The sequence below is a fragment of the Rhinopithecus bieti genome, unplaced genomic scaffold (genome assembly GCF_001698545.2).
Source record: "Rhinopithecus bieti isolate Rb0 unplaced genomic scaffold, ASM169854v2 scaffold_70731, whole genome shotgun sequence".
Classification (NCBI taxonomy): Eukaryota; Metazoa; Chordata; class Mammalia; order Primates; family Cercopithecidae; genus Rhinopithecus; species Rhinopithecus bieti.
Window position 1 is genome coordinate 5,247 of NW_016826171.1, and position 17,332 is coordinate 22,578.

General features: G+C 46.1%; 1 protein-coding gene and 1 long non-coding RNA gene across 2 annotated transcripts; both read right to left on the reverse strand.

Annotated features, from left to right (window-relative positions):
- Positions 1-2,022: 2,022 nt before the first annotated feature.
- On the reverse strand, positions 2,023-3,802 carry LOC108522865 (dehydrogenase/reductase SDR family member 4-like). Its single transcript, XM_017863321.1, has 2 exons — positions 3,539-3,802; positions 2,023-2,430 (listed from the first exon to the last, which is right to left on the reverse strand). The coding sequence occupies exons 1-2, from the start codon at positions 3,664-3,666 to the stop codon at positions 2,133-2,135; spliced, it is 426 nt and encodes a 141-aa protein (XP_017718810.1). The 5' UTR covers positions 3,667-3,802; the 3' UTR covers positions 2,023-2,132.
- Positions 3,803-15,015: 11,213 nt separating this feature from the next.
- Positions 15,016-17,123, reverse strand: LOC108522866 (uncharacterized). The gene is made up of 2 exons (XR_001883626.1): positions 17,062-17,123; positions 15,016-15,538 (listed from the first exon to the last, which is right to left on the reverse strand). It is a non-coding gene; the product is annotated as an uncharacterized LOC108522866 (long non-coding RNA).
- Between the last annotated feature and the right edge of the window lie 209 nt (positions 17,124-17,332).

Below are 17,332 nucleotides of genomic sequence, written 5' to 3' on the forward strand. Positions count from 1 at the left end.
ATTTTTAAGAAAAAATATAATCAAGCAGATAGGCAGCTAATCTGGTTTCCGCTTACCACACACTTAGAAGCTTTGTGGTGCAGATGAGGAGGCCACTGGGTAGTAACCATTCTCAGGGCAGTGGCTTTTCTCATTGCAGGGTAACATGTGGCAATTGGGAAAAGACATTTCAAATAGCTGACAAGTATTCTATCATTCTCCTCTCTGACAATGGTCACACAAACTACCTGAGAGTCATTTTTGACTTCGCTCGTGTTTCCCACTTTTTGACATGGGGTTGGAAAATCTTGGTTCGTTCCCACTAAATGTCTCTTGGACACATCTGTTCCAGTCCCACCACCACTGCTCTAAACCTGGATGACAGCAACAGCTTCCTCACTGATGCCCTGGATTCAGTGTCTTCTCTGTATATCCTTTCTACCAGAGCCAGATTATGTTTCTTAATAACCATGTTTCTCTTGCTCAAAACCTCACATGGCTTCTTATTTGCTGTAATGATGTGTAAACATATCCTTTTAAGGTCCTTAACATATCCTTTTAAGAAGCTATTGCTGGGTGCGGTGGCTCATGCCTGTAATCCCAGCACTTTGGGAGGCCGAGGGGTCGGATCACCTGAGGTGAGGAGTTCAAGACCAGCCTGGCCAACATGGTGAAACCCTATCTCTACTAAAATACAAAAATTAGCTGGACGTGGTGGTGGATGCCTGTAATCCTACCTACTTGGGAATCTGAGGCATGAGGATTGCTTGAACCTGGAGGCTGAGGTTGCAGTGAGCTAAGATTGTGCCATAGCACTCTAGCCTAGGCAACAAGAGTGAAACTCTGTCTCAAAAAAAAAAAAGAAAAAAAGGATATGGAGGATCATGGCCTCTATCTTTCCAATGCAGCCCCTTTCCCAGCAGTACTTCTAAGCCTGTGCTCTCCACTGTGGACTGACAGCACTCCTCTCTTTCCTTCAGTTGCTTCTTGGCTGTCTGCTCATTTTGCGGAGTTATCTGGAACCTCATCTCTATTCCATCCGTCCATTCACATTTATTCCTAAACGTTTAGCTCAAGTACCACTTCTGGGCTAGGCCTGTAGGCCTTGTTAAGTGAACCTAGTGGGGGTCACAGGATGTTTTTCCAGCAGGATTTTGACATTAAATTGCTACTTACATGTCATATAGTTAGTGCTAATTGACCCAGACTCCCAAACAGCTCCTTCCACATCAGGATCAAGTCCCTAATCTTGGGCTGTGTTCACCAGCCTAGGCCAGGCTTTTTTGGACTCACATTTGTGACACTCTTGGACTCACATTTGGCTCTTTCCAATGCACATCTGAGCATTTGCCAGACAGTTCCTTAAAAATGGAATTACCCTATACAGTCTACCATACTACCGTCTACTATTGTTATGATCCTCCTCTTCCAAGAAGATTGTGCAAATTATTTCTGCCAACCTTCCAATCTGTTAGCACAGTCTTGTACTTTCCATTTTTGGGTAGATTCTCCCTTCCACTCTGGGGAATAAAGTGTGTGCCCTGAGCCTCAAGGGAAGAGGAGCTTCCTTTCCTGGATGGTTCATATTTTCCTCAGCAGCTGCAAGGCTGGTGTCCACTACTAATTGTGACATTGACTTATATACTTTCTTTGAGACTAAAGTCCAGTACCTGGTAGTCCGTAGGCAGCAAATAAAGGAAGGGAGCTTGGGAGGTCTGGGTTGAATCACAGCTCTTTCCTTACTGGCTGTGGGACCTTAGGAAGTTGCTCCAGCTATCTGAGCCAGTCTCTGCAGACTGAGAGAATAGTGCTTGCCTTGCTTGGGTTGTTGTCAGGCCTAGAGATAACCTGTGTAAGGCTCTGAACACAGGAAATGGCACATAATAAGTGGCTGAAACATGGTGGGCTGCTTCCTGAGGTTCCCAGGGACTTGACTCTATAAGCTGAAGAATAGGGGATTGTTTATTAGCTCATGGGTGGGAACATCTATTTTGTGATTATATTTACCCTTCTCATCTGTCGAACTAGATGGAAAATTACTAGAGAACCAGTACCAACTGTTTCTATGGGGTACTTAAGGGATGATGCAGGATTGAAGCATTAGAATGTTTTAAAATTCTCTGACTGAGGTGGGATGATTCTCTGAAGTTAGTTTACGCATAACAGAAAGGCACACAGTAAAAATGTGCTGCTATCCAGGAAAGCAGGGAAGGAGGATCAGGCTGGCTCCCTTTTCCACCTCCTGGCTCTGTGCCTATTTCCCTGCAGCTCACCGTAGCCACCAGCCGCTCCCGGTCCTCCGCCTTCCCCACATGGCACACGGTGCCCGTCACGCTCAGCCCTTCCCCCTGCAGCCTGGACACCGCCTGGTCCACATTCTGCTGCTTCCGGCTGCTGACGACCACGTGGGCCCCATCTTGGGCCAAACGCCGGGCGATGGCGAAGCCGATCCTGTGAGCAGAAAGAGACAAAGACTGCCAAGGCCTGTGCAGGGGAAGAGGTCAACAGCATGGGCTCTGAAGACTGCCCGGGTTTGAATTCTGGCTCTTTCTCTAGATGACCTCCACGTGTCTCTTCTATGTGTAAAACAGGCTTAATGGCACGGCCATTTTGGCACTCATTTACTTTTCTTATGACCTGGACCACAGCCTCAGTTCCCAAGAACTTACATCACTTTCTACAGTTCCCACCACGGGTGACAGGCTTCATTCCCTGTTGGGACTGAGAGGTGAGAAATGAGCTGGGTGTGCAGCAGCCACTTCCATGATTTGAGGATCTCACTCAGAACAGCCCTGCCCCAGGTTTCTTTCTTACTAGTCTACCATATTCTCAGAATTCTATCCTTAGTTATTTTTTGGGAACATCTATTTTGTGAAAAGATGGTCTCCGGTCAAATATGTAAATATTGCCTTGGGAGGAAGAGTTACACATTCTGCACTTGTCAGTCGTTAGCGTTTTACCTACATTTGTATTTTGGTTTTGTGGAGAGCTGGCATCTAGCAAAGTCCTGTAGACATGAGAACCAGGACAGACAAGAGTGGTGGGTGAGAAACAGGCTGGATAAGGTAGGCCCAGATGTACCGACCTAAACAAAAATCTTGAAACATGGCTCTTGTGTTCCATCTAGGTAAGGGGGAGGGGTTCCGGGAGACTTTTCGGTGCCCAAATAAAGTGTCTGGTACATTTTCAAAGTGCCGGAGGCCTTGGGATAGGATTTTGAAATCCAGATGCCCTTGGATTTCTAGTTTCTGGTCTTCCCGGACGCTAGGTGGGGCTGGTTGACTGGGGCAGCCGAGAACACAGCGGGGACTGGAAAGATGGGGTTGCACAGAGGTGGCACAGTTGTGCCAGAGGCAGCAGGGACGCGAACCTGGCAAGGGAGGGTCCAGGGCCAGGGGATTCGGAGGGGTTTCAGGCGGACCACGCGGCTGCTTTTTTCCAGGGTCAGACTTTGGCCGCGTGTGAGGTCTGAGGACAGGGGCACCGGAGGCCGAGGATGAGAGGCCAGTGCCTGTTTCCAGGCAGCCAGGGCCTCAGAAACTCCGGCGGGAGCACTCACCCGTCGGTGGAGGCGGTTACCAGGGCCACCTTATTCGCGAGCGGGTCCCGGCGGTTCATCCCAGAGCTGGCCATCCGCACCGAATTCCAAACCGGGACACAGAGGCCTAGCAGCCCCGTCTTGTGCATGGCTCAGACCAGCAAGTCTGAGTTCCACTCCTTCCCCCAGAGGTGACAGAGAGTAGGGCAAAGGGCAGGACGAAGGGCGGGCCGCTTCCCTGCCCGCCCCCTCCTCGTCCTCCGCCTGCTGGAAGTCCTCTGTGGCGGTGCGCCCCTCCCTCCGCCGCCGCTCCCTGCAGCCAGCTACGTTCGGCCCGCTGGGGCCTTGCCTTCCCGAGCTGGCGGGTGACCAAAGCGCTCTCTGTTCAAGTTTTCTGTAGGGCTCGCCCTGCCCTGGCCCCCGCAGGAACCCGCAGACTTTGGCCGCTGCCCTTCTGCATCTCCTTCCCCACGTTTTTCTTCTGCGGGAAGTGGGGGTTTTGAGTTGGTTGCTTTTGCTTCTTCAGAATTCCTTCTCCAAGAAAGTCTGGGTCAATGTATGTGACAGCCCACAGGAGGGCAAATGTTTTGACACTGCCCATGGAGGTGAGACCTGTGGTCCTCACAGAGTCCACCAGGTGAGGCTGGAGGAGCCTGGGAGAGATGTGATAGGCAGTAGCTGCACCAGGCCTGGCACTGCCCTTCACTCTGCCCAAGGTCTCCTCCATCTTCACGGGCCCTGGAGGGCAGACTATGGTCATTGACCAAACAGTATCTCATATCCCTGCCAAAGGGACTTCCTCCTTTACAGGGGCTAAGTGCTAGCGAGGAGGCTGCAGAGTCCCTGGGGCAGTGGTGGAAATGCTAACTGGGGGCACTCAAGTTCTGCCTAACCACTCTGTCCCCATGTGTTTGCCTCCATCCTAGTTCAATAAATATTTGTTGAATGCAAAATCTCTTTATGAACTGTAAGCTACTAAGCACATAGTAGTTACTGCCACCATGTAGTGATTATTATTGGTGCCCTGGGCCAGACTCTTCATCTGTAAATTACTGATGGTGTGGAGTAGATGATGAATAAAGTCCTTGCCAGCTATAAATTCTGTGTCCAAGACTTCGGCCTCCACTTCTGCCATGTGGGCTGAAGTGATCTCCCTCCTGAGTTTCTGGGAGAATCAATAAATCTGGATGGCTTATGGTGCACTGTAGAAAGGCCCCAACAGACGCAAATGTAAGCATCAGAATTGGTTTAACCCACTGGCCTCCAAAGGCCAGACTGAGAAGCAGTGCTGCTCCATGGCAATGTTTTCACTAGTGTAAGGCAAAATGAGAAAAGGAAACACATTACAGTGAGTTTCATGAAGCTAAGTTTATTTAACAGTCCTTTATTGTGGAGTATACGTTTGCTCCTTTTTGTGTGTGTGTGTGTGTGTGTGTGTGTTAGTGTTTTCTTTCAGAAAAGATGGTGAAAGAAAATGGGTAGGTTTAGAGATTATTGTTGGTGAAATCACCAGTTTGGCCGCCTTATTCCCCTGCAACTGGGGGGAAAAATCCTGGTTTATGAAATCCAGTTCTAGGGATGACTTTTTAATATAATTCATGTTTGCTCAAGATTCATTTAGTGTATGTGTAGGTCAGCTGAGCAGCTGTAAAAAGATTTCAACATTCAGCTGGGCATGGTGGTTCATGCCTGTAATCCCAGCACTTTGGGAGGCTGAGGCGGGCAGATCACAAGGTCAGGAGATCAAGCCCATCCTGGCTAACAGGGTGAAATCCCATCTTTACTAAAAACACAAAAAATTAGTCGGGCATGGTGGCACGCACCTGTAGTCCCAGCTATTCGGGAGGGTGAGGCAGGAGAATGACATGAACCCGCAAAGCGGAGCTTGCAGTGAGCTGAGATTGCGCCACTGCACTCCAGCCTGAGCGACAGACGGAGACTCTGTCTCAAAAAAAAAAAAAGAAAAAAAAGAAAAAAAAATGGATTTCGACATTCAAAAGAGGATATATGGCAAGCAAGTAATAGAACAGGCCTGCACTGGATTTATAGTATTTTCCTCAGCCAAGAAGTTACAGCTGCAGTACTCTGCTTTGGTACTCAGCCTATCCTAATGAGATAGGAGAGCTTAAGTATAATTTTCCCCATGTCTAGGGAAAACTGACTCTGACTGGTTCTCATCAGTCTGACCTCATGAATTACTGACAGAGGCTGGAAGCGCCACACTCCTTGTCCTCTTGCACTGTTTGGAGCTAATGCACTGTGGTAACCCTTCCCAGGGCTCTCCATCTGTGTGTAGGGCTGGGGAGAGGGTACACAGGAGGACTGCTGCAGGGCTTCTCAGGGCTTGGTTCAAAGGGACAGGCCTGCAAGGGGCATTTGGTCTCTCTTCCCCTTCTCTTCAGAGGTCGGCTGACTGAGGGGTGGAGGGTTGCAGGAAGGTGAGGAAGACTACACTTCAAAGAACAAAGGATTCTAGGAAAAGAGAATTGTGGCTTGGGAGCTTGGTGAACATCACATGGCCCTTCCTTTTGTGGGTAGGGTTGCTATTTGGCCTCTAGCACTATTTCTTTTGCAAAGAGCACAGGAGACATTAGGGAGGGGGCCTGTGAGCAGAAAAGGATAGAAGGAAGTCAAGAAGTATGAGTATAGCACTACTATAGCACTAGTATAGCACTACTATAGCACTAGTGTAGCACTACTCCTCATCAAGCTGGCTTATTGGAGATAAGAACGGGAAATCTTGGGCCGGGCATGGTGGCTCATGCCTGTAATCCCAGCACTTTAGGAGGCCGTGGTGAGTGCATCACTTGAGGTCAGGAGTCCGAGACCAGCTGGCCGAGATGGTGAAACCTCATCTCTACTGAAAATACCAAAATTAGCCAGGTGTGGTCTGGAGTTTGAGACCAGCCTGGCCAACATGGTGAAACCCTGTCTTTACTAAAACTACAAAACTTAGCTGGGCGTGGTCAGGAGTTCCAGACCAGCCTGACCAACATGGTGAAACTCCATCTCTACTAAAAATACAATAGCTAGTTGGGCCTGGTGGCACGTGCCTGTAATCCCAGCTACTCAGGAGGCTGAAGCAGAAGAATTGCTTCAATCTGGGAGGCAGAAGTTGCAGTGAGCTGAGATCATGCCACTGCACTCCAGCCTGGGCAACAGAAGGAGCGACTCCATCTAAAAAAAAACAAAAACAAAAACAGGAAATCTTTCAGGGAAATACATGCATATGTGGGAGTATCTCTTTGAGATGGGAACTGTAATAGGCAATTGGAATTGTTCTTGTATGGAGGTGGTAACATCTGCCTGTCTTGAGGAACAAATGCCTCCACGATTGAGGGCTCTACTCCCATCCTTTTCAAGGGCTGCCTGCGGTCCAGAAGAGGATTCACCTGGGGTGGAATTTAAGTCTTGCATTTTGCAATAGCTGTCCTAGATTGACTGTCGAGTCATGCATCACTGACACAAGTCAGGATTAGGCAATGTGGGAGGGCTGGTGTGGGGTTAGGATAACTGCCATGCAGAGAATGTAAGATTGTTAACAGTATTTATTGAGCACTTCCTTACTAAGTGCTGACAAGTTTTAAGTGCTTTTTTATAAATTTTATTGAATATTTTTAATCTGGTGAAATGGGTGTTTTAATGTAGGGAGCCAAAGGCCTGAGGGTCATGACCAACTCAGCATTCCACCGAAGGCTATGTGATCAAATACCAAACTGTTTATCGTGAATGCAGAATGTGGGCCAACTCACTTCTGCGCCTGCCACCAGGAGGTTTGCTGAGGGCAATCACTCCCTGGTGCTGTGCTCCTTGAGGTTATCTACTGCAATATCTGGAGACTACTGTTCAAAGAACACAGTCATGCAAGCCTGCACTAAGTCAAGCAGCTGACTGACAACCACCCCTTTCTCCCTACCTCCTTTACTCAATAAATACAAAGGGCTGTAGAAACTCAGGGCCCTTTTTCACTAGAAGCAAGAAGCCCCCTGACCCCTTCTTCCAAATATACTCTTGTCTTTGTCTTTATTCCTGCATTAATATTCTTTTGTTCAGTCCACCAAGGACTGCAGCATTTTAAATTCTTTTTTTTTGAGATGGCGTCTTGCTTTGTCACCAGGTTGGAGTGCAGTGGCACAATCTCGGCTCACGGCAACCTGTTCCTCCCGGTTTCAAGCGATTCTTCTGCCTCAGCCTCCTGAGTAGATGGGACTACAGGTGCACACCACCTCACTCAGCTAATTTGTGGGTTTTTAGTAGAGATGGGGTATCTCGACCTAGTGATCTTCCTTCCTTGGCCTCCCAAAGTGCTGGTATTACAGGCATGAGCCACTGTGCCCGTTCGGGTGTTTTAAATTCTATATGTGAAATCAGAGTGAGTGATGACAACCTCAATCACTGTCTGTGTTGTATAGTTACATTTCTTTTTTCTGGCATTGTTGCGGGATTGATAGTTTTCACATAAATCAATTTTCTCTGAATTGGAATTTTAACTTTCAGGATCATTGTGTTTTTCAAATCAACACATCTATTCATTAAATTATAAAAATAACACATGCTCATTATTTTAAAAGGGATAAAATTTATGTGAAAACTGAAAGGTAACTCTTCCTTATGGTTCCTTTACCTTTTTCCCATGTAGCTCTTGGCTTTGTATATCCTTCCAGAAGTTTCCTATACATTTACATGCATTTGTCTTCTAAAAATTTTTTCACAAATGAGATGACACTATACATACTGTCCTTCAAATTGCTTTTCTTTTATTTCTCCCATGTTCCAACCCCCACTTTTTTATTTCTTTTTTAAAATTTTTTTCTTTTTTTAAATTATTATACTTTAATTTCTGAGATACATGTGCAGAACTTGCAGGTTTGTTATATAGGTATAAACGTGCCATGGTGGTTTTCTGCACCCATCAACCCATCATCTACGTTAAGTATTTTTTCAAATGCTCTCCCTCCCCTAGCCCCCCATGCTGCCGACAGGCCCTGTTGTGTGATGTTCCCCTCCCTGTGTCCATGTGTTCTCACTGTTGTGAGATGTATTTTGATGTGCTGCTGTATTCAGTTTGCCAGTATTTTATTGAGGATTTTCTCACTTATTAGTGAGAACTTGCAGTGTTTGGCTTTTCTGTTTTTGTGTTAGTTTGCTGAGAATGATGGTTTCTAGCTTCATCCATGTCCCTGCAAAGGACATGAACTCATCCTTTTTTATGGCTGCATAGTATTCCATGGTGTATATGTGCCACATTTTCTTGGTCCAGTCTATTATTGATGGGCATTTGGGTTGGTTCCAAGTCTTTGTATTGTGAACAGTGCTGCAAAAAACATACATGTGCATGTATCTTTATATTAGAATGATTTATAATCCTTTGGGTATATACTCAGTAATGGGATTGCTAGGTCAAATGGTATTTCTGGTTCTAGATCCTTGAGGAATGGCCACACTGTCTTCCACAATGGTTGAACTAATTTACATTCCCACCAACAGTGTAAAAGTATTCCTCTTTCTCCAGCTCCTTTCCAGCATCTGTTGTTTCCTGACATTTTAATGATTGCCATTCTAACTGGCGTGAGATGGTATCTCCTTGTAGTTTTGATTTGCACTTAGATTCTGGATATTAACCCATTGTCAGATGGATAGATTGCAAAAATTTTCTCCCATTCTGTAGATGGCCTGTTCACTCTGATAGTTTCTTTTGCTGTGCTGAAGCTCTTTAACTAGGTCCCTTTGTCTAGTTTGGCTTTTGTTGCCATTGCTTTTGGTGTTTTTGTCATGAAGTCTTTGTACATACTTATGTCCTCAATGGTATGGCCTCAGTTTTCTTTTAGTGTTTTTATGGTTTTAGGTCTTACATTTAAGTCTTTAATCCATCTGGAGTTAATTTTTTTTATAAGGTGTAAGGAAGGGGTCCAGTTTCAGATTTCTGCATATGGCTAGCCAGTTTTCCCAACACCATTTATTAAATAGGGAATCCTTTCCTCATTACTTGTTTTTGTCAGGTTTGTCAAAGATCAGATGGTTTTAGATGTGTGGTGTCATTTCTGAGGCCTCTGTTATAGTTCATTGGTCTAGATATCTGTTTTGGTACCCAAACCATGCTGTTTTGGTTACTGTAGCCTTGTAGTATAGTTCGAAGTCAGGTAGCATGATGCCTCCAGCTTTGTTCTTTTTGCTTAGGATTGTCTTGGTTATATGGGCTCTTTTTTGGTTCCATACGAAATTTAAAGTAGCTTTTCCAATTCTGTGAAGAAAGTCAATGGTAGCTTTTGGGGACAGCATTCAATCTATAAATTACCTTGGGCAGTATGGCCATTTTCATGATATTGATTCTTCCTATCCACGAGCATGGAATGTTTTTCCATTTGTTTGTATCCTCACTTATTTCCTTGAGCAGTGGTTTGCAGTTCTCCTTGAAGAGGTCCTTCACGTCCCATGTAAGTTGGATTCCTAAGTATTTTATTCTCTTGGTAGCAATTGTGAATGGGAGTTCACTCATGATTTGGCTCTCTATTATTGGTGTATAGGAAAGCTTGTGACTTTTGCACATTGATTTTGTATCCTGAGACTTTGCTGAAGTTGCTTATCAGCTTAAGGAGATTTTGGGCTGACATGATGGGGTTTTCTAAATAGACAATCATGTCATCTGCAAACAGGGACAATCTGACTTCCTCTTTTCCTAATTGAATACCCTTTATTTCTTCCCCTTGCCTAAGTGCCCTGGCTGGAACTTCCAATACTATGTAGAATAGGAGTGGTAAGGGAGGGCATCCTTGTCTTATGCCAGTTTTCAAAGGGAATGCTTCCAGTTTTGCCCATTCAAATAGTTCTTATTATTTTGAGATGCATTACATCTATTCCTAGTTTATTGATAATTTTTAGCATGAAGGGGTATTCAATTTTGTCAAAGACTTTTCTGCATCTATTGAGATAATCATGTGGTTTTTTATCCTTGCTTCTGTTTATGTGATGGATTACATTTATTGATTTGCGTATGTTGAACCAGCCTTGCATCCCAGGGATGAAACCAACTTGATTGTGGCAGATAAGCTTTTTGATGTGCTGCTGTATTCAGTTTGCCAGTATTTTATTGAGGATTTTCTCAATGATGTTCATCAGGAATATTGGCCTAAAATTCTCTTTTTTTGTTGCATCTCTGCCAGGCTTTGTTATCATGATGATGCTGGCCTTATAACATTAGTTAGGATTCCTTCTTTTTGTATTTATTGGAATAGTTTCAGAAGGAATGGTACCAGCTCCTCTTACTACCTCTGGTAGAATTCGGCTGTGAATCCATCTGGTCCTGGGCCTTTTTTGTTTGGTAGGCTATTAATTATTGCCTCAGTTTCAGAACCTGTTATTAGTGTATTCAGTGATTCAACTTCTTCCTGATTTAGTCTTGGGTGGGTGCATTTGTCTGGGAATGTATCAATTTCTTCTAAGTTTTCTAGATTATTTGCATAGAGATGTTTATAATATTCTCTGATGGTAGTGTGTATTTCTGTGGGATCAGTGGTGACATTCCCTTTATCATTTTTTGTCGTGTCTATTTGATTCTCCTTTTCTCTCCTGATAGTCTCGCTAGTGGTCTATCTATTTTGTTGATCTTTTTAAAAAAAACCCAGCTCTTGGATTCATTGCTTTTTTGAAGTTTTTCTTTTTGTGTGTCTCTGTCTCCTTCAGTTCTGCTCTGATCTTAGTTAATTCTTGTCTTCTGCTAGCTTTTGAATTTGTTTGCTCTTGCTTCTCTAGTTCTTTTTTAAGGTTAGGGTGTTGAGTTTAGTTCTTTCCTGCTTTCTCTTGTGGGCATTCAGTGCTATAAATTTCCCTCTACAAACTGTTTTAAATGTGTCCCAGAGATTCTGGTATGTTGTGTCTTTGTTCTCATTGATTTCAAAGAACATCTTTACTTCTGCCTTCGTTTTGTTATTTACCCAGTAGTCATTCAGGAGCAGGTTGTTCAGTTTTTATGTAGTTGTGCAGTTTTGAAGGAGTTTCTTAATCCTGAGTTCTAATTTGATTGCACTGTGTCTGAGAGACCGTTTGTTGTGATTTCTGTTCTTTGACATTTGCTGAGGAGTGTTTTACTTCCAATGATGTGGTCAATTTTAGAATAAGTGTGATATGGTGCTGAGAAGAATATATATTCTGTTGATTTGGGGTGGAAAGTTCTGTAGATTTGTATTACACCTGCTTGGTCTAGAGCTGAGTTCAAGTCCTGGACATCCTTGTTAATTTTCTGTCTAATATTAACAGTTGGGTGTAACATCTCCCATTATTATTGTGTGGGAGTCTAAGCCTCTTTGTAGGTCTCTAAGAACTTGCTTTACGTATCTGGGTGCTCCCGTATTTGGTGCATATATATTTAGGATAGTTAGCTCTTCTTGTTGAATTGATCCCTTTACCATTATGTGATGGCCTTCTTTGTCTCTTTTCATCTTTGCTGGTTTAATGTCTGTTTTATTAGAGACCAGGATTGCAACCCCTGCTTTTTTTTCCTTTCCATTTGTTTGGTAGATCTTCCTCCATCCCTTCATATTAAGCCTACGTGTGTCTTAGCACATGAGATGGGTCTTCTGACTATAGTCCATCAATGGGTCTTGACTCTTTGTCCAATTTGCCAGTCTGTGTCTTTTAATTGGAGCATTTATCCCATTTACATTTAAGGTTAATATTGTTATGTGTGAATTTGATCCTGTCATTATGATGTTAGCTGGTTATTTTGCCCATTAATTGATTCAGTTTCTTCACAGCATTGATGATCTTTACAATTTGGTATGTTTTTGCAGTGGCTGGTACCGGTTGTTTCTTTCCATGTTTAGTGCTTCCTTCAGGAGCTCTTGTAAGGCAGGCCTGGTGGTGACAAAATCTCTCAGCATTTGCTTGTCTGTAAAGGATTTTTTTTCTCCTTCACTTATGAAGCTAGTTTGGCTGGATATGAAATTCTAGTTTGAAAAATATTTTCTTTCAGAATGTTGAATATTGGTCATGACTGTCTTCTGGCTTGTAGGGTTTCTGCTGAGAGATATGCTGTTAGTCTGATGGGCTTCCCTTTGTTGGTAATCCAACCTTTCTCTCTGGCTGCCCTTAACCTTGGTGAATCTGACAATTATGTGTCTTGAGGTTGCTCTACTTAAGGGGTATGTTTGTGGTGTTCTCTGTATTTCCTGAATTTGAGTGTTTCTTTTTTCTCTTTTTGTCTCTAATCTTGTCTTCTCACTTTAATTAATTTGACATTCAATCACTGATATCCTTTCTTCCACTTGATTGAATTGGCTATTGAAGCTTGTGTATCCTTCATGAAGTTCTCGTACTGTGGTTTTCAGCTCCATCAGGTCATTTAAGCTCTTCTCTACACTCTTTATTCTAGTTAGCCATTTGTCTAACCTTTTTTCAACGTTTTTAGCTTCCTTGCGATGGGTTAGAACGTGGTCCTTTAGCTCGGAGAAGTTTGTTATTATTGACCTTCTGAAGCCTGCTTCTATCAACTCGTCAAACTCATTCTCCATACAATTTTGTTCCCTTGCTGGCGAGGACTTGTATTCCGTTGGAGGAGAAGAGACTTTCTGGTTTTTGGAAGTTTCAGCCTTTCTGCTCTGGTTTCTCCCATCTTTGTGGTTTTATCTACCTGTGGTCATTGATGTTGGTGACCTATGGATGGAGTTTTGGTGTGGTTGTCCTTTGCTATTCTGATGTTGATACTGTTTTGCTGAAGTTGATGCTATTAGTTTCTGTTTGTTAGTTTTCCTTCTAACAGACAGGCCCCTCAGCTGCTTGGCCACGGGCTCCTGCTGTTGAGGCTGCTGCAGAGGAGCCGCGGCCACCCCCGCCGCGGGGAAGCCGGGACACAAGCTAGACTAAGCTTTGGTAGGGGCAATGAGCGCTGCAGTAGTGGCAGAGCCCGCTCCCGTCAGGGGCGGCTGCATGAGCGCTCCTCTCCCGCGCCCCGGAGCGCCGCTCTACAGTCCAGCCCAGGGAACTGCCGGACTGGGCATGCGCGCCGCGCTGCCTAGCCGCGTGAGACCACAGGCCGCTCGCCTCTACCCCTCTCCTGGGCTCCAGCATGAAAGGCCCGGCCTGCATAACCTGGTGTCCGGGCATTCGGGGCGGGGGTAGCGCTCCCGCTTTCCGTGTACTCAATCTTCAGGCCGTGGGCAGAACTCACTTCCTGGGAAGTGTCTCCCAGTCAGGCTACAGGGGGGTCAGGGACCCACTTGAGGAGGCAGTCTGTCCATTATCAGAGCTCAAATGCCGTGCTGGGAGAACCACTGGTCTCTTCTGAGCTGTCAGGCAGAGAAGCTGAACTCTGCAGAAGCTGTTTGCTTCCTTTTGTTCAGGTATGCCCTGCCCCCTGAGGTGGAATCTAGAGAGGCATTAGGCCTTGCTGAGTTGAGGTGGGCTTCGCCCAGTTCCAGCTTCCCTGTGACTTTACTTACACTGAGCATAGAACTGCCTACTCAAGCCTCAGTAATGGCGATCGTCCCTCCCTCGTCAAGCTCCAGCTCCAGTGGAGGATGCTCCAGAAATATGAATGCCCAGACTAGGATACAGGGGGTGCCTTGGAACCGGGATGCATGGCACGGGGTGGGGGGTGCATGTGAGGCACCGGGCTGGGGTGCACCGCGGGAAGGAACACGCTGGGTCTGGGATGCTCCCGGACTGATAGTCCCAGAGACCGAGGCAGCATCTTACCTTAAAACTCATGGTTGAGCTCCAGGCTGGGCTTGGCCATGGGCTCCAGCTGTTGAGGCTGCTGCAGAGGAGCCGCCGCCACCCCTGCAGCCGGGGAGCCGGGACACTTGCTAGACTACGCTTTGATAGGGACGCTGAGCGCTGCAGTAGTGGCAGAGCCCGCTTCAGTCAGGGTCTGCTGCATTAAGGGCTCCTCTCCCGCGCCTCTGAGCGCCGCTCTCCCGCCCCGCCCGGGGAATTGCCGGACTGAGCATGCGCGCCGCGCTGCCGAGTCCCGTGAGACCACAGGCCGCTGGCCTATACCCCTCTCCTGGGCTCTAGCATAACCTGGTGTCCGGGCCTTCGGGGGTAGCGTTCCCGCTTTCCGTGTACTCAGTCCTCGGGCCGTGGGCAGAATTCATTTCTTTTGTTTGTCGGCCTGGTTACCTTGCAGGGCCTTTTTCTATTCCCTACTGGCTCAGGACCCGTCCAGCTTTTCCTTGCTGACTCGGGAGGGAACTCGGAACCTAGGGCCATGCTGGGAGAGAACTTGGCGGGATCTGGGAGGCAAGGGGCGGGGAGGTGTAAGAGAGTTCATCCTTCCCCATCCTCGCCAGCCTGGCCCTGCCTCGGGGATCCCCGTGGCGTTCCGGGAGTTCCCGTGCCACCTTCCTCCAGTTGGCAGCTCTGCAGACACCTCCACCCCTAAACATCACGCTCAGGTCCTGGAGACAGGGAGGAGGGCTGGGGGATCCAGAGATCCAGCCTGGCCAGACTTCTGCTCTGTGCTCAGCTAAGCACCCCACACTGAGAAATGAACACGTTGATTCGATTCAAAGCCGCGCAATCATCTGCATTTTATTTGCGCCTCATTTGCAAGTTGTTAATTTGCAACTCTGCTCCTTTCACTCCGGCTTCCTTCTCTCCCATTTCCCCTCAAATTCTCCAGTGGCCAGGGTAAAAAATATCTGTTGGTCTTTGCCAAGGTAGACTCAGCCTTGTCAGCAGGCCTGTCCTGTGTTCTCAGGGGAGGCCTTTACCCAAGGCCACAGCAATAGCAGGAATCCTGAGTAAGACGCCAACTTGACGGCAGGGAAAGCTACATCTTGTCACAGGGCAGAATTCATTTTGTGAGGTGAACAGTAAGGTGAGCAGAGGTGGGAATGGCCAGTGGATGAATGCAGGAACAGCATCAGGAGCTAAAGCCCAACACTGCCCCGTGGGCTGTCTCCGGGTTCTCAGAGGCGGGATGGGGTTCCTCCACCCACCACCACTGTCTCCCCAGTGATGTAGCTGGCATCTTCAGAGCACAGGAAAGACACGATGCCAGCACAATCCTCTGGCTCGCCTAACCTGAGGAATAGGGGAAGAAAGGAAGGGGTAAAATTAAATAGTTCTGGCCCCTCACCTGGGACACAGGGAATGAAGTTTGCTCAATCAAGAATTATCAGATGACTTTTCAGGATCAGTGTACAAGCTTTCTGCCTATCAAATAGGGTTACCATGAGGATATGCTGTTATAATTTAGTAGAAGCATACTGTACTCTGCAAAACCATTACCCATAATATTCAAATACTATGGAAACGTACTGTTTTATAGAGAGCTCAGGACACCAAGATCCAAAGTTATATAGATAAAATGGTGAGCAATTATTTCATACTTCAAAAAAATGGTTTCACATGTGCACACACTAAAGTATCAGGGAGTCTGTGTGACAGTAAATGGTGCGTTTAAAATGATTCAGTTTGTAGAGGTTCAACTTACAGACGACCTTTTCAGGAATCTATACTTGTCCCTTAAAGTCAGGTTCATTTGGTGAGAATGTGTTAATTCTTATTTTGTCAGCGATTGCATAGTTAGGGGACACTTTAATCTGCCTGCCATAGTATGTTCTAGAGGTGGGCAGAGTGAGTAGCTCAAACCTAGAAGGACTGAATTAATGGTTCTCCATTCTAGCTGTATCTTGCAATCATTTGAGAGGCTTAAACAAAAAAAGAAAAGACAAAGAAAAACAAAAGCCCAGATGGTCAAGTCCTACCTTGGACCAATTAAAAAAGAATCTCTGGGAGTGGGTGGGGCCTGAGCACCTGCAGTTTAAAAAGCTCCACAGCTGATTCTAATGTGAATCCAGGATTGAGCTACATGGGCTAGATCATTCGTGGGAGCTCTAGGATGACAATCCCGTGACTTATTAACGAGTTATAAACCAGGCCTGTAGCTGATGCCTGACATCAGAATGGCTTTGGGAAAATTTGGGATGTCTGGACCGGTACAGAGTTAGGCATTGCTGGCATTTGTCCTTGAGGGACAAGATGGAGGAAGTAGATAGTGCCCTGAAGCCAGAAGGTAAAGAGGTAAAGAGAGGCGGGGAACTGAGAGGAAAGTGAGCCCAACAAAGGTGCTTGAGCAGTTCACCCAGCTCACTGGGGAAGAAAGTAGGTCCTTAGGCAAGGGGAGTTTGGGGCTTAGTAAAGCTCTTCATTCTTTTCATTTGGATTGTAGATCATCAACCTGAGTTTTGTAAACATGTGTCATTATTCAAGGGAACTAAAAAAGCATGGTTTTGGTTTTGGTCTCTGGTCTCCATGGATGCTCAGGGGTGGAGGCAATCCCCCATGTGGAGAGAGGACTCAGGGCTCCTCCCAGAGCTCTGCACCGCTGAAACCCCGATGTCTCTGGGTTTACCTTTTGAAAGGGAAGCTGACTTCTTGCTCGGGCCACTGCAGTGATAGTGTTTATGAATTTGTGGTCTGTGAGGCAGAGGAGAGCCTGCCTGTGTTATCTTTGGGACTGAGACAGCGGGCTGTGGGCTGCCAGGGACCAGACCTTTCCATCTTCATGCCTCTTAGGGCCCTTGACCCCATGACAGTTTTACCTTCTTATCTGCAGGGTTTCTTTCATTCTTTCCTCTTTTTCCTTGTCCATCCAGAGCTGCAGGAAGAAGGGAAATCTCTTTATGTTTAAGAAGAGGAAAGTGAGGAATAGAAAGGGAAGAAACTGCCCGTCCTTATGGCAAGAGAGTAAGGATGGAGAGACTTCCCTCTTTCACTTCCTATTTCTTTTTCTAGCTCCCAGCTCTCCCCACTGCCCTCATGTGTTTCATTTGTTTCAGGTTCTAGTGATGCATTTTGCTGCATCTCTCCAAT